We start from the raw sequence: 25,193 nt of genomic DNA, 5'->3' as shown, positions 1-25,193 counted from the left end.
GGTTGTCTTGGTATATGTTAAAATCACCAAGAACCACAAGTGGCCTACCATCCTCCGGCAAGGAGGACAGCAGGACATCCAACTCCTCAAGAAAGTTTGTCAGCTGATCTGGAGGGCGATAGATGACAACAACATATATTTTTGTGGGTTGCATTGTAGTAATAGTATGGAATTCAAAACTAGTATTGTTACATAGTGAAGATTGTGGTGAAAAAGTCCAGTTGTTATGAATGAGCAAACCTGTTCCCCCACCCCTACCGGTGTGTCGATGGGTGTGAGAGAATGAGAAGTTGTTGGAGAGAGCAGCAGGTGTTGCTGTATCCTCTGGATGTATCCATGTTTCTGTCAGTGCTAGGATGCTGAGGGTGGACTGCGTGGCAAAGGCTGGAATGAAGTCAGCTTTGTTCACAGCTGACTGGCAGTTCCAGAGAGCGGAGCAGGTGCTGAAGTGCAGAGTGGCCGTAGGTTGTGTGGGTTGCGTTTGGTCTTGCATCGATATCGTGTAAACAGTCTGTAACAGATTTCAGGGATGTGCTTGAAGGCATGTGTTATTCGTGAAGTAGACATGTTAGTATATAGAAGGAAAATAAGAAAAGAGATACAATAACAAGATACTTAAGTGCTATGGTGAGTGGCGCCTTGTCGGTGTCCTTGCTCGGTGTCCTTGCTCGGTGTCCTTGCTCGGTGTCCTTGCTCGGTGTCCTTGCTCGGTGTCCTTGCTCGGTGTCCTTGCTCGGTGGACTCGCACAGGTAGACTCGCTGGTCTTTACCCAAGTAGGTCTTCACACGAGGAGGGCTTTACACGAGGGCTACGCTTCCGCGTCAGCATTCAAGTCAAATATATACACGATGATAACGAGCCGTTCAATGAAAAAGCAGGACACGCCTTAATGCTACTTAGCACAACAAAGCTAGTAACGTGGTCAACCGAAATTAAGGGTCACGCGAGGTGACAAGCGCGGGAACAAACGCGGCTTCCGTACACCGCAAATAAATTATGCTGCACTTTAGCAATAAATAATAAGTGAATCACTGTTTGTAGACACTAAAAACCACGATAGTTTTACACACACTGGACAACCAACACTAAATCTAGCAGTGAATACCCTGGGGCAAGTCAAAACAATATAGCACACACACACCAACCCACGTTTAAGCGACGCGAGTTCAAGACAGTAAACCAACAGCACAAGTTCAAGACAGTAAACAAACAGCACAAGTCTAGCAATGAATACCACTCTACAACAAAGTAAAACAATGAAATAAACACACACGCAACTGCAGACTCCTGTAGATAGATCGCTTCTATTATTCTAAAATGTGACAAATATTATAATAAAGAATGAGTAAGTGTTTCAAAACTTTTGACCGGTTGTGTGTGTGTGTGTGTGTGTGTGTGTGTGTGTGTGTGTGTGTGTATATATATATATATATATATATATATATATATATATATATATATATATATATATATATATATTAGTTGGAAACAGTGTCTGACTCAGTTTTTATTTTTTATTTTTTTTTATTCACCGTTTCGAAAACAACGCCCTCTCAGCTCCCGTGTCATTATGTTATAGTAAAACTGTGTAGACTGCTGGCAATTAGCTACCAGTTGTTAATGCTCTTTTTGAAATACTCTGCAGGCACAAATGTGGGATATGAACATCCGTGCAGGGCAAGATTCTAAACACTCAACAATCGCATAAACGCAGCTTCCTGTTGCCATTTCGCTGCCAACATTCAAGGCTAGTTGAACACAGATGTGTTTCCTCTGCATGCCAGGCTCCAGGTGCCATGTTGACAGATTTCACACAGATTTGTTAGCACTAGTATGTCCATTAGAATTCCTGCTAGTTGGTAGCTGCTTTTAAACAAAGAATTAGGTTAAACAAAAGACCCACAAAGTGGAAAAGACACTGCTTATGAAATATTTGAAAAAAAAAAAAAAAGTGATTGCATGGAAAACAAAAGGTGGAAAATGTGTAGAGAAAACAAGTATAGACTACTTCACAGACATAACTAAGAAAAAGCAGAACATAAAGTTTTGCTTGTGGATATCAAATGTATTTGCTTCTACATGCCTAATTCCAAACTCTGACCTTTTTAAAATATTTGGTCACTTTCTTGGCAAATCCAGTTATTGATTAGCCTATTTCATCCTCAAATGCGCTAACTGTATTAACAGAGTACAAATGATTTTCACATGTAGCTGTTGCTAAGGCTACCAACCATTCCCAGCATTTTCTAAAAGCGCTAATGGAGCAACACTGTTCATCACCACTGATGTGAAGATCTGAACAGTCACAGCTGACAACATCTCACTCAGCTGAGCATAGGGTCAGAGCACAGCCATTGAGAACGGCTGCTCTGTCAAATCAGGGCTCGACAATAAGGACTGCCCAATGGCCCGGGGCCACTTTTAGAGAGGTTTGGGCTAGTTGCTAGAACTGTCATTTGCCCGATCGGGCCAGTGCTGCATTTATAACATTAGTGTAAGCAGACAAAAAGCAAGAGCACAAAAATTACACAGAGCGAACACTTCTAGCCGAGCCCTCAGAGACGAGCAAGTGAAATTATATTTAGCGCAGAGCGAATAATATTCTGGACGTGCAGAGGCGTAGTCGCATGAACACATGAGCGTGCAGACACTTAGCACGCTCTCCTAGAACTGTCCTCACTCTTTTCCAAGTGTCTGAGCAGCATCAATTACCACTATGTAGATAAAAAAAATTATAAATAAATTCCCATATTTTTTCATTTTAACATGTTGCTGAAAATTAGAAATCCACACATTGAAACACAAGAAATAGTTTCTTTCTATTGGACTGTAAATCCATATCTCTCTGTGCAGCGTAGACGCTGTTTAACGTGAAAACATGAAAATCGCTTCAGTCCACATAAGGAGCTCTAAAATGCGATTACTAGCGGACTCTCTGAGAACTGAAATTGAAACCATGTAAGCGAATTTAACACATGGAGCGGCAGAGAGAAGCACCTTTTTAGCCGGGAGGGATCTGATGTCCATCTGATGCGTGAGATCAAGTGATATACTCTGACTACACGAGAGAAAATTAAAGTTTACAGAGCTTTAATGATAGTGCCTTATTAATCTACTATGTATAATGCTGAATATGTATAATAATGCTATGCTATGTCAAATGTCATGTCTGATTTGATTTCATCAGAACATTCCAGTAGGGTTTTAAGTAGGGATATTATTTAAATGGATAATCATGGACTTCCATGAAATATGTATTTTTGAAAAGAATATTTAGATGTATTCAGAGACAATATTATTTTAGAAAATACAGCTTTAATTTAAAATATTTTAAAAGTATGTAATCAGTGACAGTGTGTGAGCAGCATATGTATATATAACATTATTCCATATTTTCAGCAAAGCTAATGCCTTAAAATGCTTCTTGATTCAGGCTTAGTTGAAAGATTTTACCGTGAGCTCAGTATCGTGAACCGAGCAAAATCGTGAGATGAATGAACCGTTACAGCCCGATTAATTAGGTAATGTTTCAAAATGTAAACATTCATTTGACATACTAAATGGCATTTGATATGAAAAGAAGCAAACTTACTATGGATATTATTTTCAGAGCTGTTCAGTTGCAGGGCGAAGATGTCATTTAAAACAGTCTGCTTCAAATCATCCTCATAACACACCTGTTACATTTCTCATTTCTGGACTGTACTGTATTATCTTTGTGTTTTGTCTATCAGTCAGTGTTGGTCTTGTTTGGGTTGTCTAATTTCATGTTTATATCCACATTCTTAATTCACAGATTAGGCCTAACACGTCACAAGCATGGTCTCCTTTCTCTGGGATTCATAAGTTTATTACATTCAGCCAATAATCAAATCTTTAACTCCGTGACTAAATCTTTGATACTGCTTGCACGGCGAATATCAATATAAATTTATTTATTTTTTTTTTTTTTTTGGGGGGGGGGGGATTTTTCCCCTTTTTCTCCCAATTTGGAATGCACAATTCCCAATGCGCTCTAAGTCCTCGTGGTCGCATAGTGATTCGCCTCAGTCCGGGTGGCGGAGGACGAATCCCAGTTGCCTCCACGTCTGAGACAGTCAACCCGCGCATCTCATCACGTGGCTTGTTGAGCACGTTGCCACGGAGACATAGCGCGTGTGGAGGCTTCGCCATCCACCGTGGCATCCACGCTCAATTCACCATGCGCCCCACCGAGAACAAACCACATTATAGCGACCACGAGGAGATTACCCCATGTGACTCTACCCTCCCTAGCAACCGGGCCAATTTGGTTGCTTAAGAGACCTGGCTGGAGTCGCTCAGCACGCCCTGGGATTCGAACTAGCGAACTCCATGGGTTGTAGCCAGCGTATTTTACCACTGAGCTACCCAGGCCCCCTATCAATATTATTATTTACATTTTTCCACATTAATATTATGGTGATTGGGAAAAAAAATAAAATAATTATCTTTACCAAATCGATCTAGGAATTCAACATCAGTCCCTTAGAAGGTGCAGCTAAAAGGCTTTACACATACTCACCCTCCCTTACTAAAATGCATTATGATTTTACAGTAGTAACATTAACTGAGGTATTTTGACAGAAATGTTAGTATCATATAAAATCACCTAACCTTTTAGGTGAATTTCTATTATACTTTTGTGTATTGAAATGGTGTTACAATAAATTATGTTTTTAAAGTGTTTAGGCTACTATTGTATTCATAAATACTATAATTTATTTTTGGAAAGACTTACTACATTGACCTAACCACAGAAATAAGGAGACATTATGGCCTTATATGCTTATGGCTTTGAATTGTACATAGATATTAGGAAATAAACTGGCCTTGTTTTGTAAACTGGCACTTTTATATTAATTTAACGATGCATTTAGTAATTTGGAAACAGTTCTCTTAAGTCTGATGAAGACGAATGAGAAACATTGAGTGAAATATCGCAATATAGTAGTTTTGAATCGCAATACACCAAAAATAAAGAATCACAATAATATTGTAATATGGTTCATGACCTAGATATCGATATGATATCTTATTGTCAGTTACCTTGTGATTCTCACCCCTAAGGAACAGCCCCCATCACTTTTTGGAAATGGAGAGAACAAGTGCAGAAAGCCTACAGGCCAGTGCAGGAAAGTGTGTCATACAGCGCCGGGGGCACATACTTGCAGTAACAGCACCAGCTTCTGCGTGGTTGCTCTCTATTCTGTTTGGATCGTTGTGTTGACGTCATTCGGGGCTCAGTGACAGCCTGAGTTACCAGTTTGATTGCTCTGCATTTAGTAACGCGTCAAGAATAGAGGTCGCCCATGCAGAAATTTGACGAATGACCTGCAGTTAACCGAGGCTATTTCAGAGCAAGAGAACTGCGTGTTGTTGAGGGTTTTTTGTTGTTGTATGGAATGGCATGGAGGAAATATTCCTACTGCCTGAAAGATTGTGACAGCACTAGACTGTAAACAGCAAACAAAATGTGTTGATTACCACAAAAATTAATTTGTACTTGTCCCTCCTCCTCTTCCTCAAAAAAAAAAAAAAAAAGCAGTAATCTGGATTACAGTGAGGCACATCCAATGTAAGTGATTTTCAAAAGGAGTGACAACAGACAAGTTGAAATAATTTTTGTGGTAATCAACATTATGCCACAAATGCTATCGATTGAGCTTAACTTGTATTGAACCTGGAATATTCCTTTAATCGAACATCAGAAGTAGCTCACACATTCAGTCTCTAGACCCATTTCCAGGACACAATTACTGTATATCTAATGGCACAGCTGGTGTTGGTGTCATTGTACCTTAGTAGAGGGCAGCACGTTGCCATAGCAACAGGTGGGTTGGACACACCTGAGAATAAAATGTACAAAAGAGAAGGCAAAGGAGTGATTGTTTCTCGCCTTCTCTCTTTTGCTTGTTCTCGCTCTGTCTTTATTCTCTTTTTCTCTGACTCGTTTTTTTTTTTGGCCTGATGTAGACTCAGAGCTTCAGATTTTAATTAGCACCAAACTTTCTGTTGAAACCCAAAGAGAGTGAATCATCAAAGGCTTGTTCGTGTTTATTCTCGGCAAAGTTTGTCTTCGGAACTCTGAGACAGTCTCTTCCCCTCGCGGCCGTTTGGAAGTTACCCATTAGCCTTGGGGAAGAAGATGAGTAAATGCTTATATCCTGGTAAAGCATATCTCTCCCCATTCACAAAGCACATGAGAAATATTGGAAAGTTCTTTCTCACAGTCAAGGCCTTATTTGACATGGAATTTATAAGTCTTCTCATTCTCTGTGATAGAAAACCAGGGGTCTTAAAAGCTGGTGTTCAAAATCTTTCCGTTAGGGATGCACCGATCGGTATCGGCTCCGATACTGAAGCTTTTTAAAAAAAATTTTTTACCCAATTTGGAATGCCCAATTCCCAGTGTGCTTTTAAGTCCTCGTGGTCGCGTAGTCTGAGACCATCAACCCGCACATCTTATTGCGTGCCTTGTTGAGCGCGTTGCCATGGAGACATAGTGCGTGTGGAGGCTTCACGCCATCCACCGTGGCATCCGCGCTCAACTCACCACGCGCCCCACCGAGAACGAACCACATTATAGCAGCCACGAGGAGGTTACCCCATGTGACTCTACCCTCCCTAGCAACCCGGCCAATTTGGTTGCTTAAGAGACCTGGCTGGAGTCACTCAGCACACCCTGGGATTCGAACTAGCAAACTCCAGGGGTGGTAGCCAGCGTCTTTTACCACTGAGCTACCCAGGCCCCCGATACTGAAGCTTTTAGATGGATCGGGTATCGGTCTGACGAGCCCGATCCAAATCCAATATTGTGTGTTAGTCATGTTCGTTACTGTCAAGCTCCAAAAATGACATAAAAGAACCATAAAAACAGAATTAAAGCAGTTCATATGACTTGTGCATTTTATTCAAAGCCACTTGAAGATGTGTGTTAGCTCTGTGAATCACAAAAGGCTGTGTTTAATAAGTAAATATACAGTATGCGCAGCGCGTTAGTGAATGGTGCTGCTCTGTTGACACAAACTCACACACAGGTTGGCGATGCACTTGCGGCTCTTTTTAGCCTTCACAGCGGTGCGCAATATTTGAGCGCTACTCAAGAACAGCATCTCATGTAGATGCTCAATAGTTTGGTTCACTTATAATATGCATTTAGAATGGCACCAGAGGTGCATTTTACCAGAATTTGAATAAGAAGCGAATTAAACTACTATGAACTTGCCTACAAACAGACACATACAGGACTTCCTGGAGAGTTTAGAATGTCAAAATAAAAGCGTGAGGATTTAAAAAGTGCACGATTTAAATATATTACTGTTGTAATTAAAATTAAAAGTCAATAATAATAATATTAATACAAATTTATTATTATTATTATTGTCATTAGTATTTGTTTACAATTTGTAACAATATTTAATTGAATGGGTTCTAAAAAATAACTGTGTGAATGAAAAGTGGACTGATGTCTTACAACTAAATTGAACAAAAAAGAGATCTGAATCCTTTAAAGTTAAGATGCAAGTTGAAAAAAAAAAAAAGGCAAAAATTAAATACTTGTTTCTTTTCTACTCAAGACTTGAAGACTGGAATTACTGTTAATTTTGCTGCTACATTATCCAGTATAATAGTTAATAATAAAGTTTTCTTAATAAGCTATACATTTATATTGAAATAATGTGTAGTTAGAGGTTTGTGTTTCTTTACATATTAAAGAGTACTCCCAATTAGTTCCACACAATAATGTAAAGATACTCTAAACTGATTATGCAAAAAAACAACACAGGTATCGGCTTGGGATCGGTATCGGACGATACTGAGATTTCCGATATCGGAATCGGATCGGAAGAGAAAAAGTGATATTGGTGCATCCCTACTTTCCATCATTATTTATTTACTCACTGTCATGTCATCCACTCTCTTATGATAATTCTTTCTTTCCTGGAACACAAAAGGAGAAATTCTGACCACTCTTTTCTATTTAATGTGAATGAGGACTGAGACTGTCAAGCTCCAAAATGACTAAATGAAAGCATCTTAAAAGTATCGTAAAAGATGACTTGTTTGCTACATTCCAAGTCTTCTGAATGTATGTGAAGTGTTGTATGATAAACAGACCAGCATCAGAAATTAAAGGGTTAGTTCACCTAAAAATGAAAATCCTCTCATGATTTATTTACCTTTAAGCCAATGTGTGCATGACTTTCCTTCTTCAGCAGAACCAAAGTGAAGATTTTTATAAGCAGATTTCAGCTCTGTCTGTCCATACAATGCATGTAAATGGGTGCCATCAGACTGCTGACTCTATGACAGTCCAAAAGGCATATTTAGGCAGCATAAAATTAATCCACACGACTCCAGTCGATCAGCTAATGTCTTCTGAGCCAAATCGATACGTTTGTGTAAAAACTAAATTAATAATTAAAACTTTATTAATTAAAAAAAATAATCACTTCCTGCCAGCAGTCGATGCATCAGTGTCTTAAGCACAATGGCGCATTCATGCGAGAAGTCAGAAGCGCGCGCTTTGTATGCAACAGAGGAACGAACAACACGCAGGAGTTAGTTAATTTCAAACAGCAATATAGCGCTGACCAGATTATCTTTGTTTCTTACACCAACCTGTCAATTAGCTACAGAAAACTTTAATTGATCGACTGAAGTTATGTTAAAAATCTTCTCTTTGGTTCTGCTGAAGAAGGAAAGTCATGCACATCTGGGAAGGCCTAAATGTAAGTAAATCATGGGAGAATTTTCAGTTTTGGGTGAACTAACCCTTTAAGGGCGGTTTGGGGCAAAAATGCCACCAAAAATGACAATGTCTTGGAAATTCCAAATGTGGGAGCAAAAAATGCCTACATAATAAATTCTTCTGTTATATTGATGTATTGTATTGTTGTCCTAGTTTTATATATGCATAAAATATGAGTTGATGTTAATTTAATTCTTGGGGTAAGAGGTAATAAATTGTCAATCTTGTCAATCAGTTTGTAGCTTGAGAGACCCAGTCCTCATTCTCTTTCATTACATGAAAAAGAGTGGCCAGGGTATTCTTCAGTATTTCACCTTTTGTGTTCCACCAAAGAAAGAAAGTAGTATGGGTTTCGAATGACCTGAGGGTGATTAAATAATGACAGAATTTTCATTTTTGGGTTCCAAACTGTTCTTAATCTTCCTGTATTTTTGGATTGTGATTTACCGATTGTGCTGTATTCATTAGCTCAAACTCAGACGAAGGTGGAATATTTATTCTGTTTATCCTTTTGCACCTCCATACATTTATCGTACACACACCCATATTTTTTCCCTCCCCAAGAAACAGACTCCCTGCTGCAGGGGTGTTCCAGGTATGAACATCAACAAGGATCAAACATTGGTATTTGTATGTGCGTGCTGATAGGAACACACAGGCTTCTTTTCTCAGCGCTGAAAGCTAAAAGTTAAATTGTTGCATTGAACCGTGTGTTTTCTATTAGCAATCTAGGCCATGTATGACAGCTAGAGAGAATGATGAAAAGGATTTCCTAAGAATGTAGGATATATATTTAAAGGTGAAGTGTTTAATTTTTCCAAAGTTAAAGGAAATTTTCACCCAAAAATTTTAATTCCATAATTAACTCACCTTTATGTTGTTCCAAACCCTAATGACTTTCGGTCTTATGCAAAACAAAAGATGATGTTTTAATAGGTCTAAATATCTCAGTGCTAATAATAGTTGATAGTGAATTAAAAGCTTAAAAAATGACCCAAAATCAGCATAAAAGTAGTCAATTCAACTTGTGCTGCTTATCCCAAGTCTTCTGAAAGCACACAGTAGGTTTTGGTGAGAAAGTCGTTTAAACAGAACTTGCACTGTTTTTAGCACTAAACAATGCAAGTTCTTGAGTGAACATGCAAGCCACTATAAAAGAGCAGAAGACTTGGAAGATGACGCACGATTCACATGGACTATTTTTTTTTAAATATAGAGGGATACAATTACAAAGATATGCTTTTTACTGTTGCTGAAGTCTAGTCTTGAGCTAACAGCTGTTTGGAAAGTGCTTAACAGCCTGTTTAAATAAACTCAAGAATCTAATAATAATAAAAACAAAACAAGATATTAATTGATATAATGTCTCTTATATTGCAGGTTCAGAATGGAACATGAAGCAGAGAAATACCAGCAGCGACTGCAGGCTATAGCGGTACGTAACACAGAAGACATTTCATCATTATACGACAAACCAGGCGAAACTGCGCACAGTGTGCAGTTGATTAACTTATTGCAATGATAGCACCATTTAAGCCCCTGTAAATAGTATTATGTTGGGAAACACATAGACACATCCATCCATCACTTTATTATATGGTGCTGTGTGACAACAGTTTTTATTGCAATATCAGTGGAAGCAGTGGTAGTAGTTACAGATTCATTTTAACAGAAAAATGCATGATTGCAATAACAAATAGACTGTTAGTTTTAAACACCCACAAATAGGCATGGAAACTGGTGTTAGCTGTGTTTCCAAAGCTTTCTGTTGCCTCTGAATTATTAAGAGTGATGGAGTCTGTCCAGGTCAGGGTAATACTACACCAGACTACAGCAATGACTGCACCCAAGAGCTTCTTCACCTGCTCTCTGCCTGTTGTTATATAGTGCGGTCAAGCATTCATTATGTAGTCAGCTTTTTAATGCTTGTTTATCGATTATGTTAGAAATTCAACATTTAAACATTAAGAACCGGCAAGGAGGATTAGACAAAACGTAAAGAGGAGAAAAAAGTGTGTTTGGAAAATAATCCAGATGTAAAGATGATACTCTTTGAGAATGCACAAACATATCTTGAAGTGTTTGTATTCACAACCTTTTTTGTATATTACATTTTCATAAACAATGTTTGGAAAATGCTTCATCAACAAGTCCACGTACAAGATATGTTGTGTTTATTACAGTTGGCTAGGATACAAATATTAAGGCAAAATCTTAAAAACATTGCAGTTCTCATAAAATGGCTTGACGAGCACAGGTCTTTGTTGACATATTTCCTATTAAAACAGGAACTTTTCACAGAACATATCAAAGGGCTCGTCTCCCAAAGAAGGCATGGGTGGATGTTGAGCACGTGTGAAACCAGCAAAAAAACGAACTGACAAAAGCAGCCTCTTTTTAAAGCTGCACTTTATATTGGGAAAGTAAAGGGGGTAAAAAATCACCCCTAAAATTAGTCCATTGTTAATATTCAGTGTAGCTGTGGATAAAGCACCGCCTACACAGAGCTCTCTGCCAAACCAAGAAACTTCCTATTGGTCAACACGGCAAATTCGCATGTCAAAGCTCACCAAACTTGAACTCCATGCAAAATCCGCTAGGGAGAATTCTTCACCACTGGAAGTCCATCGTGCGGAATACACAATCGGTCATATTCCTTTTGAGTTGACTGTATTTCGCCTGCATAATTTCGTCGTGCAAAATGACAACATTTTTGCAATTCAAAATGTATGTGCTGTATAGCACATTTAGCTGCAGTTTTACCATGAAATGTCCAGCTGGGGGCACCAAAAGCAAGTAAGATGGTGTCGTATTCAGATGCGGTTTTAAGGTAAATTTTAGATAATTTTTTTAAAAACATACCCCCCTATCCTAAAACTTTTGCTTGAATCTAACCAGTAGTGTTTCAAAATATAAATGAGATTTTTAAAAAAGACATCCTTACCAAATCAATGCCTAAACCTAACCACTAGTGTTTTAAAATATATTGCATATGAGATGTTAAAAAAGACATGCTTGCCTTATCAATGCCTAAACCTAAAAAGCACAATTGCTGAAGCAACCACGTAATTTCGTGCTTGAGTTCAAGGCTGGATTTGAACCACGGTCCTCCGACTTTAAGTCCAACGCCCCATCAGGCAAGCTACCACGCAAGTTAGTCATGTTGGAATAAGTGTATATACAGTTGAATTCAGAAGTTTACATACACCTTAGCCAAATACTTTTAAACAGTTTTTCACAATTCCTGACATTTAATTGTAGAAAGCATTACTTGTCTTAGGTTGGTTAGGATCACTACTTTATTTTAAGAATGTGAAAGTTGAGTTACAAGAAGAAAAATGTGGAATGTGTGAAAAAGTTAAAATTGTTTTTGTAATAAATCACCATAAAATAGGGCCATTTTGAGTATTTTAATCATATTTAATTGTTTATGAGATATATGAAAAGACAAGACACGCAGTATGTCCAGCATAGGCTAAGGTGTGCATCACGCAATAGTGGTAAGGACAGAGGTTTTTTTTTTTTTTTTGAAGTTGCGGCAAAATTGCTTGTTCTAATTGTACAGTACTGAGCAACGATCAAAACAAAAGGTCTTAGCCAAACCAAATCAGTGACTATGGCAAAGCATCAGGGAGAAAAATGTGGTTTGGTTTTATTTATTACTTATGTGGATTTATTATTATTTAATTATCATAAATATCTTAATTATCGTAAACCCAGGGAATTTTTCCTTTGGAAAACTTGTACTTTCAAAATAGACCCCAGAAATTTAGGGATCTTTTGACTAGAGCTCAAATTAAAATCACACTTTAAATATACGTTTTTGTAGTAATACAAAAAATGTCTCTTCGCTGGAGAGGGGGGTCGTTCGGGATTTTGAATGTGTTAAAATAGGGGTCCCTTGGAAAAAAGGTCAGGAACCACTGCTCCAGACAGCACTGTTATAACTGAGTCAGGTTTGTAGGCCTCCTTGCTCACGCACACTTTTTCAGTTCTGCCCACAAATTGGATTGAGGTCAGGGCTTTGTGATGGCCTCTCCAATACCTTGACTTTGTTGTCCTTAAGCCATTTTGCCACAACTTTGGAGGTATGCTTGGGGTCATTGTCCATTTGGAAGACCCACTTGTGAGTGAGCTTTAACTTCCTGGCTGATGTCTTGAGGTGTTGCTTCAATATATCCCCATAATTTTCCTTCCTTGTGATGCCATTTATTTTGTGAAGTGCACCAGTCTCTCCTGCAGCAAAGCACCCCCAAAGCATGATGCTGCCACCCCCATGCTTCACGGTTGGGATGGTGTTCTTTGGCCTGCAAGCCTCACCCTTTTTCTTCCAAACATAACAATGGTATGACCAAACAGTTCGATTATTGTTTCATCAGACCAGAGGACATTTCTCCAAAAAGTAAGATCTTTGTCTCCATGTTCACTTACAAACTGTAGTCTGGCTTTTTTATGGTGGTTTTGGAGCAGTGGCTTCTTCCTTGCTGAGCAGCCTTTCAGGTTATGTCGATATAGGACTCGTTTTACTGTGGATATAGATACTTGTCTACCTGTTTCCTCCAGCATCTTCACAAGGTCCTTTGCTGTTGTTCTGGGATTGATTTGCACCAAAATATGTTCATCTCTAGGAGACAGAATGTGTCTCCTTCCTGAGCGGTATGATGGCTGCGTGGTCCCATGTTTGTGGTATAATGTTGATTACCACAAAAAAATATTTTATTTCAAAAAAAAAAAAAAAAAAAGCAAAAAGTTCTGTCACAGTAAGGCAGTTCAAATGGAAGTGAACATTAGACATGTTAACATGGTTTTAGTGGGATAAAAGCACTTACTCACCTTATGTATGTAAAGTTATAGCCAATATTACAATTTCACACTTTCAATTACCACACTAAAACCATTTTAACATGTATAAAGTTTACGTATTGTAGCTATACTTTTGAAACAATGTGTATTTTAGCATTTATGTACTGGCTCCATTCACTTACGTTGTACAGTAAGTGCCTTAGTGTAACTGTTATTTTTGCTTTTTTAGTCAAATGCTGTTAATTGAGCTTAACTTATATTGAACCCAGAAAATTATTTTAAGACCACAGTACCTGCATGATTGTAATGCTGTCAGTATAGAATGGGAGGTGTTTGTACCAGCATTCTTAGGTGTGTTTTAAGCATGCATCATGTAAAGTCTGTTATATTCTTTGCTTTCAGGAGAAACGGCGGATACAGGAGGAACAAGAGCGAGTCAGGAGAGAGAAAGAGGATGAAAGACTGAGACTTCAGCAGCTTAAGGTGTGACCTTTCTCTTTTACATACACACACACTAGGGGTGTAAAAATCATATTGTATCGTACAAAATGATGCTCACTATACAATACCATATGTATTGTACAATACATAAACAAACACATTGTAGTGTAATTAAAACCATTAAAACCAAGCAGTGCAATATTGAGAGCTGCGGAACAGTCTCCTCCCATGAGAGGCGGTGCTGTGCGCTAACAGGAGCAACACACTTCCAGTACATAGGCAAGAAGATCGATGGCAAATGCCAAGTAGATTGTACTGTAGCGGTACAGCTTGTGGAATCTGCCAAACAATGGTGTCATGTACAGTCACTTCAGCTTGTTCACAGGGGGCTTTCAAACAAGGCATGATTTTCTATAAAGCTGCTTTTTTTCTGTAAAACTGTGTATTGTGAAAAGTGCTATACATATATATATATATATATATATATATATATATATATAAATGACTAGAGTGTAGACAAATTTATTGTGAGTTCATATTAGTTTATCTCAACAGTCAAACAAAATAAATGCAGTGCTGTTGTTTGTTACTTAGAGCTCTGCTTTTTGTTGCCAATGTCAGACATTTTTGTGGCATTTATGATTTAAAAGACATTTATTTTGAATCCTTGAATAAGTTTTAGTGAAACATTTGTGGGTGCTCGTATTGTATCGTGAAGCTATCCATTGTATCATATCGTATTGTGAAATGTGTGTATCGTTACATGCCTAACACACACACACACACACACCTGCATAACCTCTAACCCCATTATGCAGCCAGACACGACAGGTCATGTTTGTGATAAATCGGCTGCGTCATGGGGTGGAATTTCACAAATGTATCTGCGTGCGCACACACACACACACACACACACACACACCATACACACTACGTCAGGCTCCAAAAAAAATAATTAAAAATTAAAATTAAAGTACATTTCATTTGTAGGGTATTCAAATGACATTTCTACAATACTGCATGGTTATGTAACATATAAAGTAAACATTTTGTGTTTCCAGCAAAGATATCTCTATCATCATGAGATATGCCGTTACCGAGATATAAAATTCATGATCATTCTGTCAACCCCTAACACACTAGCATGCAAGTGTGTGATATTATTTCGGATATACGGTTGAAGTCAGAAGTTTACATACACTTAGGTTGAAGTCATTAAAACCCATTTTTCAACCACTCCACATATTTCATATTAGCAAACTATAGTTTTGGCAAGTCATTTAGGACATCTACTTTGTGCATGAGTAATTTTTCCAACAATTGTTTACAAACAGATTGTTTCACTTTTAATTGAATATATCACAATTCCAGTGGGTCAGATGTTTACATACACTAAGTTAACTGTGCCTTTAAGCAGCTTGGAAAATTCCAGGAAATTATTTCACGACTTTTGACAATTAGCTTCTGATAGGTGGTGTACTGAATTGGAGGTTACCTGTGGATGTATTTTAAGGCCTGCCTTCCAACTCAGTGCCTCTTTGCTTGTCATCATGTGAAAATCAAAAGATATCAGCCAAGACCTCAGAAACAAAATTGTGGACCTCCACAAGTCTGGTTCATCCTTGGGAGCAATTTCCAAATACCTGAAGGTACCACATTCATCTGTACAAAAAATAGTACGCAAGTATAAACACCATGGGACCATGCAGCCATCATACCGCTCAGGAAGGAGACTCATTCTGTCTCCTAGAGATGTTGAGATGTAGAGTGTTGCTGCAGGAGGGACTGGTGCACTTCACAAAATAGATGGCATCACGAGGAAGGAAAATTATGGGGATATATGTTGAAGCAACATCTCAAGACATCAGCCAGGAAGTTAAAGCTCGGTCACAAATGGGTCTTCCAAATGGACAATGACCCCAAGCATACCTCCAAAGTTGTGGCAAAATGGCTTAAGGACAACAAAGTCAAGGTATTGGAGTGGCCATCACAAAGCCCTGACCTCAATCAGATAGAAAATTTGTGGGCAGAACTGAAAAAGCGTGTGCGAGCAAGGAGGCCTACAAACCTGACTCGGTTACACCAGTTCTGTCTGGAGAAATGGGCCAAAATTCCAGCAACTTATTGTGAGAAGCTTGTAGAAGGCTACCCAAAATGTTTGACCCAAGTTAAACAATTTAAAGGCAATGCTACCAAATACTAACAAAGTGTATGTAAACTTCTGACCCATTGGGAATGTGATGAAAGAAATAAAAGCTGAAATAAATAATTCTCTCTACTATTATTCTGACATTTCACACTCTTAAAATAAATTAGTGATCCTAACTGACCTAAGACAAGAATATTTTCTACATTTAAATGTCAGGAATTGTGAAAAACTGAGTTTAAATGTATTTGGCTAAGGTGTATGTAAACTTCTGACTTCAACTGTATCACACAACCGAACACAGTCACCAAAGTCATGTCTTAAACACTCATACACGCTAATAATCATTTAGTATTCGACATATGTAAACACACACACCCTTCTTGAGAACGCCAGTGTTAACCTTGGGAGTTTCTTGCCTCCTTTGAAATTAAATGTGTGTGAACATGTGCCTGTGTGTATAAATGTTTGTTTACATTGTTTCCCCATTGTTCCCACAAACTTCCAGATTGGCGTTCCCTCTTCCTATTCCTTTGTGTTCTTAGTCGGTTCCAAGACAAATTTTTCACACAGTCCGTGTTAAAAGCGAAGTGTGTAATTTCTGCACCACTAGTGCCAACAAAAAGAATTGCAGAATTAATGACCTTTTTCCAACAGGTTTCCTGAACACTCCCCCTTTTTCTATTGGCCTGACAAAAGGATAGTCCCGCCCTAAACTCATGCAGTTGGTTGAGCCAAATATCAAGCAGGTCAGGACGCTCAAACAAACATTTTGGTAACGCCGTAGTATTTAAACTTTGCATGGGATTCAACCTACAAATGGCTTATTTATAGTTGTGTCTGCAAATTAAGCTGGCATGGGAGAAAGTATTACATGCATGACCCATGACCCTCAGAGACCCAATGAGTGATATTGAGTATATATTATTTTTTCCCCCTTAAACCTGTAGGAAGCCACTGGTAATCAGCAATGATATTGCTGTGTGACTTTAGCAAGCTGTGACATTCAATATGAAATTTTTTTTTCCCCACCAAAAAAATGCTACAGTAGGCCTTTGCACAAAATGTATGTGGTTGGGGTGAGTTTGTGATAGGGTAGGTTTTAGAGATGCATATTGATAATATGATATCATGCATGTAAATAAAGGTGCATAGTCAGGTTTGATGATCAGACAGCCAGTGCTATCTTGTGTTAGCTTGTATTAAACTGCTGCAGTGCCAGTGTAACTACAATGGACCTCCTTTTACAACCTTAGATTGCATACTTCTGTTTTCAGTTTCTATGGTGCATAGCACTTCCTGTGTAGGGATAGCTGGTGACTGCACAAAGTTCTGTGCACATTGTGGATTTCCCCTCTGATCTACATGTGGGTGTCACAACAAAGAGAGTTAGGCCTGTTTTATTACTACTAGAGATAAAATCCACTCTAGGTGTCCTGATAGTAGAAATAACCTTTTAGAAATGTGTCTTTACTTGTTTTTGCTGGTGAAGGTGAAATAAGCGGAATAGTGAAAGTACATTATGCACAGCAGGAATTTTAGATTTTATCCTTTCAGCGTCCTTAAATTTGTCGAATATTTTCAGCTGAAAAGGCATCTTCATTTGGTTAATACCAACAATAGTTCATCTAAGTTTTTATTTTGCTCTTTTCCTTTTTCTTAAAACAATACAAATAATAAATTAAAATGTTAAGCCTGTACACTGCAGAATAGAGGCCTATTCATACCAAGAGTGACCCAACAAAATGACATGAATTAAAGACGAAAATCAGTAAGATATATCACAGCTGTTACAGTGCACTGCACATTTTCTCAGAATAGTTTGCATACCTGAATGAAAGTGAAACACACTTCAGTCATTCACATGCTTTAATGCAAAATACAGTCCATCTGACACTACAGTCCATCTTTACTTCCTTTAAAGACCACGAACTGTGACGAACAGTTTTATTTCCTGTGTTCCTATTCCTGTTACTATTGAAACCGGAAGTTGGGTCGGGACATATATTAAAGTGCGTTATAATGGGAAGGGGAGAATCTGGTTCTAGAATGTTTTTGTGTGTGTGTTTTTGTTTTGTTTTTTTGGACAAAATATTTTATTTTTACTTTTTCAAAAATGTTTTCATTCTCTGGAACGATGGAAGTAAATAGGTGTGATTGCACCAAAACATTAGGCAGGTGGTCATAATATGCTGTTGGTCCTCCGTGTGCCGCCAATACACCGCCAGCCCGCCGAGGCATGACTCTGAAAAACCCCTGAAAGTGTCCAGAGGTATCTGGCACCAAGACAGGGTGCATTTTCCTGCTGAAAGTGGCCACTGCCATCAGGGAGTACCATTGCCATGAAGGGGTGTACCTGGTCTGCAACAATGTTTAGGTAGGTGGCATGTGTCAAATTGACGTCAACATGAATGTGGACCAGGGTGTCCCAGCAGAACATTGCCCAGAGCATAACACTCCCTCCACTGGCTTGACGTCTTCCCACAGTGCAACCTTGTGCCATCACTTCCCCAGGTAAATAGTGCACACGTACACAGCTATCCACGTGATGTTAAAGAAAGCGGGACTCATCGGACCAGGCGACCTTCTTCCAATGCTCCAAGGTCAAGTTCCTACGCTCGCGTGTCCATTGTACAGTAGGTGCTTCTCGCCGGTGGACAGCGGTCATCATGGGTACTCTGACCGATCCGCGGCTAAACAGCAGGGTGTGATGCACCGTGTGTTGTGAACTTAACACATTCCTCCCATAACCATCATAAAAATTTCTGTGACTTGTGCCACAGTAGACTTTCTGTCGGTTTGAACCAGACGGGATAGCCTTCGTTGCCCTCGCGCATCGATGAGCCTTGGGTGCCCAACACCCTGTTGCCGGTTTGTGCCTCCTCGGACCACTGTCAGTAGGTACTCGCCACTACTGACTGGGAGCACACCACAAGCCTTGCTGTTTCAGAGATGCTCTGTCCCAGTCTTCTGGCCATAACAATTTGGCCCTTGTCAAAGTCACTCAGTTCTTTACTCCTGCCATTTTCTCCTGCATTCAACACGTTGAGTACAAGAACTGATTGTTCGCTTACCATCTAATCTACCCAAACCTTGACATGTGGCCTTGTTAGTAGATGATCAACATTATTCACTTCACCTGTGTGTGGTCATAATGTTTTGGCTCATCTGTGTATACAAGATATTAATCATTTAATATATAAATAGATTATATAAATATTAAATACATTTTCTTTTCGCCCCTTTTGTTTGTTGTCACTTTGGGCTTTTCGGAAAAAATCTTGCTCTGTGTAATAGCCTATAAAGAACAGAACAGACACACAGAACAGAAATCTCATGATCAGAAATTAACCACTTCTCCAATCATTTCAGTAATAATCAAGAGCCCTATATGACAAACTATGTTGTCTAGAATTGACCTTAAATTAATAAATAAATGAATATTCCAATACAAGTTAAGCTTAAATGGATAGTTCACCCCAAAATGAAAATTCTCTCATCATTTACATGCCATCCCAGATTTGTATGAGTTACTTGCTTCAGCAGAACACAAACAGAGTTTTTAAGAAGAATATCTCAGCTCTGTAGGTCCATACAATGCAAGTGAATGGTGATCAGACATTTTGTAGCAAAAGGTCACATACAGGTCAAAAATCACATACAGGAAACAGAAGTAATCCATAAGACTCCAGTGGTTAAATCCATATCTTCAGAAGGAATATAATAAGTGTGGGTGAGAAACAGATCACAGTTTTAGTTATTTTTTACTCTAAATCTCCACTTTCACTTTTACATCTGAAAGTCACATGTGGTGCCTGTTTAGTTTCACTTTTACATCTGAAAGTTAAAGTGGAGATTTAGAGTAAAAAGGACTTAAATATTGTTCATTTTCTCACCCACACCTATTATATTTCTTCTGAAGACATGGATTTAAACACTGGAGTCATATGGATTACTGTAATGTTTCCTTTATGTGATTTTTGGAGCTACAAAGGTCTGGTCACCATTCACTTGCATTGTATGGACCTACAGATAAAAATCTTACTTTGTGTTCTGCTTAAGATAAAAAGTCATACACATCTGGGATGGCATGAGGGTGAGTAAATGATTTTTGGGTGAACTATCCCTTTAATCAACAGCATTTGTGGTTTACCACAAAAAGTAATTTCGACTTATACAGTTCTTTTTAATTATGAAATTATACGCTTCACATTCACATTTCTGCCTCAAAAAATTGCCCGCATTCACTTCCATTGCAAGTGCCTCAATGTAACTTCAGTTTTTGCTTTTTTAAAAGAAAAGGTGGGAGGAGTCTAAATTATTTTACGCGGTAATCAACATTATGCCATAAATGCTGTTGATTGAGCTTAACTTGTATTGAACCCAGAATATTCAGGTAAAAGTCTAAAACATTTGGATTCTTTACTCAAATTGATGGAAAAATGTAAACTCTCAAATCTTTAAAGTTCATGGGTGCTGATGAAATTGTAAATGAAACAGTCTGCAAATTGAAGCTGGTTCATCTCAAACACTTCAGTATCATCTCCAGCTCACGTATACTCCCCAACATGTGGAACCAACTTATTTTCATAGTTGCAAGGGGCAGAGACCCTAATAAGTACAGTGGAATTTGTGTAAATGGCATCCAAGGTAAAATCCTCTGCAGCATCCTGAACAGCAGACCTCTCCCTTTCCTTAGAGACAGAAATGTGCTGAATAAATGTTAACCTGACTTCCAACCAAAATATCTGCATATCTGTACACACTGCATCAACCAAAGCAAAATCTTTACACGTTCACTGACGTCAAAAAACAGCCCTTAATTCAAATTGGCATGAGGGTCTGCACATTGATTTTAGAACAGAGAAACAGGCAATATCATTAAATCAATACACACTTAACTGTGTCCTGCCTTAGGTTATGGAGTACCACAGGGTAGTAGCTTAAGGCCAGCACACTTCAATATACTGTAGCATAAGGCATGGGTGGATGTGGAAATGATGAGAAGACTGAGTGTTGCATGTTTGCTGATTCAAGAACAGTGCTTTATTTTACACAACTTAAAGAACGGTCTTACCATTCAACAAGCCAGGCCCCAGCTAAACCAAACCCAGCATTCTCATTCATGGTAACCCCCCAAAAATAAAAACACCTCTAACCCCAGCATAACGGAACATAAAACATATCCCTATTTACTGAATTTCTCCGAAACACACCCTATTTAACACTTAACTGCTTACTTTAACACTTTCCAGCCCTACGCTGAGCATCCTGGGGAATGGAAATCCCCCGCACAAATTCAACCACACATTACATCACAATACACATCAGTGAACTGAAACAGGAATTAAGACTGCAGAACCCACTCTTACTCCGCAAGATTCTGAAGGCAAATGTCTCATGTTTGCAGAAGATTTTGTCCTGCTGTCCTTCACCGAGGGCCTATAGCAGAATCTTGCCCTCCAGCAAAACATCAGACAGATATGGGCCTTCTCAGTTAAGCTCAAAACATTACAAATATTCCAAAACTGACAAGTCAAGTCCAAAAATAATTAGTCAAAATAGACGATATGCTTAAAAACACACTTATAGTTAATTGACTCGACAGGAAATGAAAAACAAAGCTTTGAACAACCTGAAAGAGCCCTCTATACATAAAAAGGAGTATCAACATTACTTAAGAATTTGTCCAAAAATTATTTCATCTGCTATAGAGCCCAGTGCAATTAATGGATGAGAGGTCTGCTTTTAATCTAAAGCTATGGATATAATTATGCTGCACTTAGTGACATTATTTGGTATATTTAACTCTGTTTAGTGTGCAATGCAAAAGAACCTCTAAAGGTATTCATTTGATTTTTTTAAAGTTTGTTTTTCATGGTAATTTCAGTCAATTTACAATATAATTGATTATATACTGTAGAGTAAAATCTAGTTCTATTAAATCTAGTTCTCTCAGAATTGGTGTTTGTTCATCACTTTCTCTTAAACCCTGTTATGCTGTGACCGCTTTAAAAAATAATACTTTGATCTTTCTGAGATCATATTTAAGGGACTGGCATCGTAAAAAGCTTCTCTCATAGTCTTTATCAGATTTCATTATCTTTACATTTATGTGGGCCTTGTCAAGTGAAATAGTTGTATTGTAGATACTGTAACAAATGAAATTAGATTTTATTTTATTTATTTTTTTACACAGAAAATATTTGGTAACACTTTAGTTTAGGGATCAGAAATTAGACCGTAATTCATGACTTATAATTAATTACTAGTTATAGACTTGCTGGCATTATAAAGTATTTATTAAGCCTTTATTGGCTGATTACTTATTCTTGCTTTATAGCCCCCTTTATATTTACTTTTGTCATAACAATGAATTTCTTAGCAAAAAGCAAAACATATCAATATCTAGTATGATGCAAAATACATCTTTTATAGGTTCTCAGTACTTTATGTAAATGTGTAGCTTATAAGTATGAAATGCATGTAGAATGCATATAGTATTTCAACAAAGCAGGGAAGGGTAGGGGTTGGTGTAGGGTGTTTGTAGTATTTAATTAGGGGTGAAAATAGCAACACTATTTGCCCTTAGTGCAAAGAGGATGCTTTTTGTTGCTATTTTCACTAAGCATTAAAAGTCTCTGCCTTCTATATTTATTTTATACTTATAAGTTGCACATTCACATGGTGTAATGAGAACCTATAAAGGATGTGTTTTGCACCTTACTAGCTATTGGTATCTTTTGTTTTTACCTAATACATTAATTGTTAGGAAACAATATATAAAGAGGCTATTAGGTAAGGGTAAGAACAAAATCCTAACAAATACCTTATAATTCCTAACTAGTCCCTTACAAGTCCAATTATTAGTCATTAATTACGGTCTAATTTCTGATCCCTTAACTAAAGTGTTACCAAATATTTTTCTTGGCATAAAATAAAAATACAAAGAATACTCATTGCAGATGATGTGGTTTTGTGCAATGACATAAACTAAGATTATTAGATTTGTTTTGTTTTTTTTCACTGCTCTTGAACTCTGAAACATTATATCATATATTAAAATATATAATGATATGAAGGGCTTTAGGGTTAGTAACAATAATAACTTTGCAAGGCTGTAACCACATATTTAAGATTGGGGGCAATATATTAGAAATCCCACATTTGTTGACTACTAATCTGAATGTTGAGGGGATGCATTCCTCTATAGTGATCCGCCAGTGTTTTTGGCTGTTTCAGCCCTGGTACTTTGGGCCTGATATGAGAAAATATGGTGCAGAAGTAACCTTTATTTAAATTAAAAGATAAAGTGCACTAAAAATGACAAATTTCCTGAAATGTTCTGGCACAAATTGCACAGTTTCCTGAGATTGACCCATATGTGTGTTCCCTTTGGAAAACAAGTGATGTGCAACCTTCTTATGATTATAGGTTTATGAACTCATAACCTTTTTACTTAATGTGAATTTCCATGTTACATCACAAATACCGTTTACATAACAAAGGTCACTGTCTCGTCACAGTATGCAACCTTTGTTATACCGTCACATGCACAGTAGTAGTAGTAGTACCATCAGATGTACAAAATCACATTCTCTCCAATATGAGTTTAACCCTCAGTATGCTCTTTCTTCTATATTTAGCACTATATACAGACCTATTCACACAAAGTGAGGTTTTCGAAACAAATAAGACTTTGGATGGACCTATTCAGACCAGGGACAAAAATTAATCCAGTGGGTTTTTTTTAGCGAGTAGATACATTTTTTCCACCCAGTTAATTAGGAACAATTATCTAGTACTCCAGATAAACAGCTGTAAGCGGAGCTGACACTCCAGTACTGTGAAATTTGTTAATATATTTATATTTTACCTACCTAGCACCATTTTATTACAACAGCTGCACTATTATAACTAACAGTACACCTCTATTATTGTCATTACGTCATGATGTACTTATTTTATACAGAAGGTAGTTCAGGTCCTCTTATCTGATTGGTATTTAAAAGGTGCTGATATTTGGCATAACACTGGAACTTTTCACTGTTTATATCACTCCACCTGTCAGACATAAATGTAACAGGAATGATGCTTGTGCATTAAATTAGTTAATTTTGCTCTTGGTGTTAATAGACTTAATAATGTACAGGGAGCAGTAATCTGCTCCCTTTAATCCTTCTTTATGTTTCTCTCACAGAGGAAGTCCCTTAGAGACCAATGGCTGATGGAAGGACCCCCTATGTCTCCTGACAGTATGGGGCCCCGATCGCCTCTCTGGGGCCCCAAGGCTCAAGAGATGGAGAAACACATTGACAAGTAAGACATATATTTATATATTTTAAACCACCTTTTCCATTACAGTCTATAAATAAAGGGGGGAATTCATGCATTCGTTAAAAACTCTGTTTATTTGTATGCGCTGTAGGGGCTGGTTTAGCGCCCATCGATACAATGAAGTAATTGTGCAACTAAGGCAACGGCGCAAACATCCGCAAAATCTGTGCTGAACACAACTTGCATGGCACAATTCCAAACTTGCGGGTTGGGTCTGTGCGTTATATAGCTGAGGATGACCGCACATCATAATATGTACTATTTTTAAGTATTTAAATTGATTTGTTGAACACGTGCTAAAACCGGTACTGTCTCTCTAACAAAAAATGGCATTTCTGTAAACAGCGCCTTTAATTGAGCGCATGTTAACTAGAGTGGACACGAACAGCTTTACGTCATCTGTGCGATGCATGATTCGAATTAAATGTTTTTTTGAAGTTGTTTTCATCAACAACTGACAATAAAGAACAGAAAGGTTATCAGGGGTATATAGAAACGAAGTACAAATACTTCGTTACTGTACTTACGTTAAATATTTTAATATTTGTACTTCTACTTGACTACATTTTGAAGAGAAAATTCATACTTTTAGTCAGATACATTTCTCCAGTCTCTTTTGTTACTTTTGCAACTGAACACCGCAAAAAAATAACAATAATGCAGATCGGCGATAGTGATGTCTGATTCATGAA

The 25,193-nt window shown here is 37.9% G+C and overlaps 1 protein-coding gene across 1 annotated transcript in view; it reads left to right on the top strand.

Moving 5' to 3' along the window:
* LOC127449084 (paralemmin-3-like) overlaps positions 1-25,193 on the top strand; it is an 84,969-nt gene that overhangs the window by 49,291 nt on the left and 10,485 nt on the right. Inside the window, exons 2-4 of the mRNA XM_051712236.1 lie at positions 10,155-10,209; positions 13,980-14,060; positions 24,365-24,483. Coding sequence (XP_051568196.1) covers positions 10,162-10,209; positions 13,980-14,060; positions 24,365-24,483 — 248 coding nt within the window. The 5' untranslated portion in view covers positions 10,155-10,161. The remainder of the gene's footprint in view (positions 1-10,154; positions 10,210-13,979; positions 14,061-24,364; positions 24,484-25,193) is intronic.

The sequence above is a fragment of the Myxocyprinus asiaticus genome, chromosome 12 (genome assembly GCF_019703515.2).
Source record: "Myxocyprinus asiaticus isolate MX2 ecotype Aquarium Trade chromosome 12, UBuf_Myxa_2, whole genome shotgun sequence".
NCBI lineage: Eukaryota > Metazoa > Chordata > Actinopteri > Cypriniformes > Catostomidae > Myxocyprinus > Myxocyprinus asiaticus.
The sequence above is the reverse complement of the archived record's forward strand: the minus strand, read 5'-3'. Positions and strand labels throughout refer to the sequence as shown.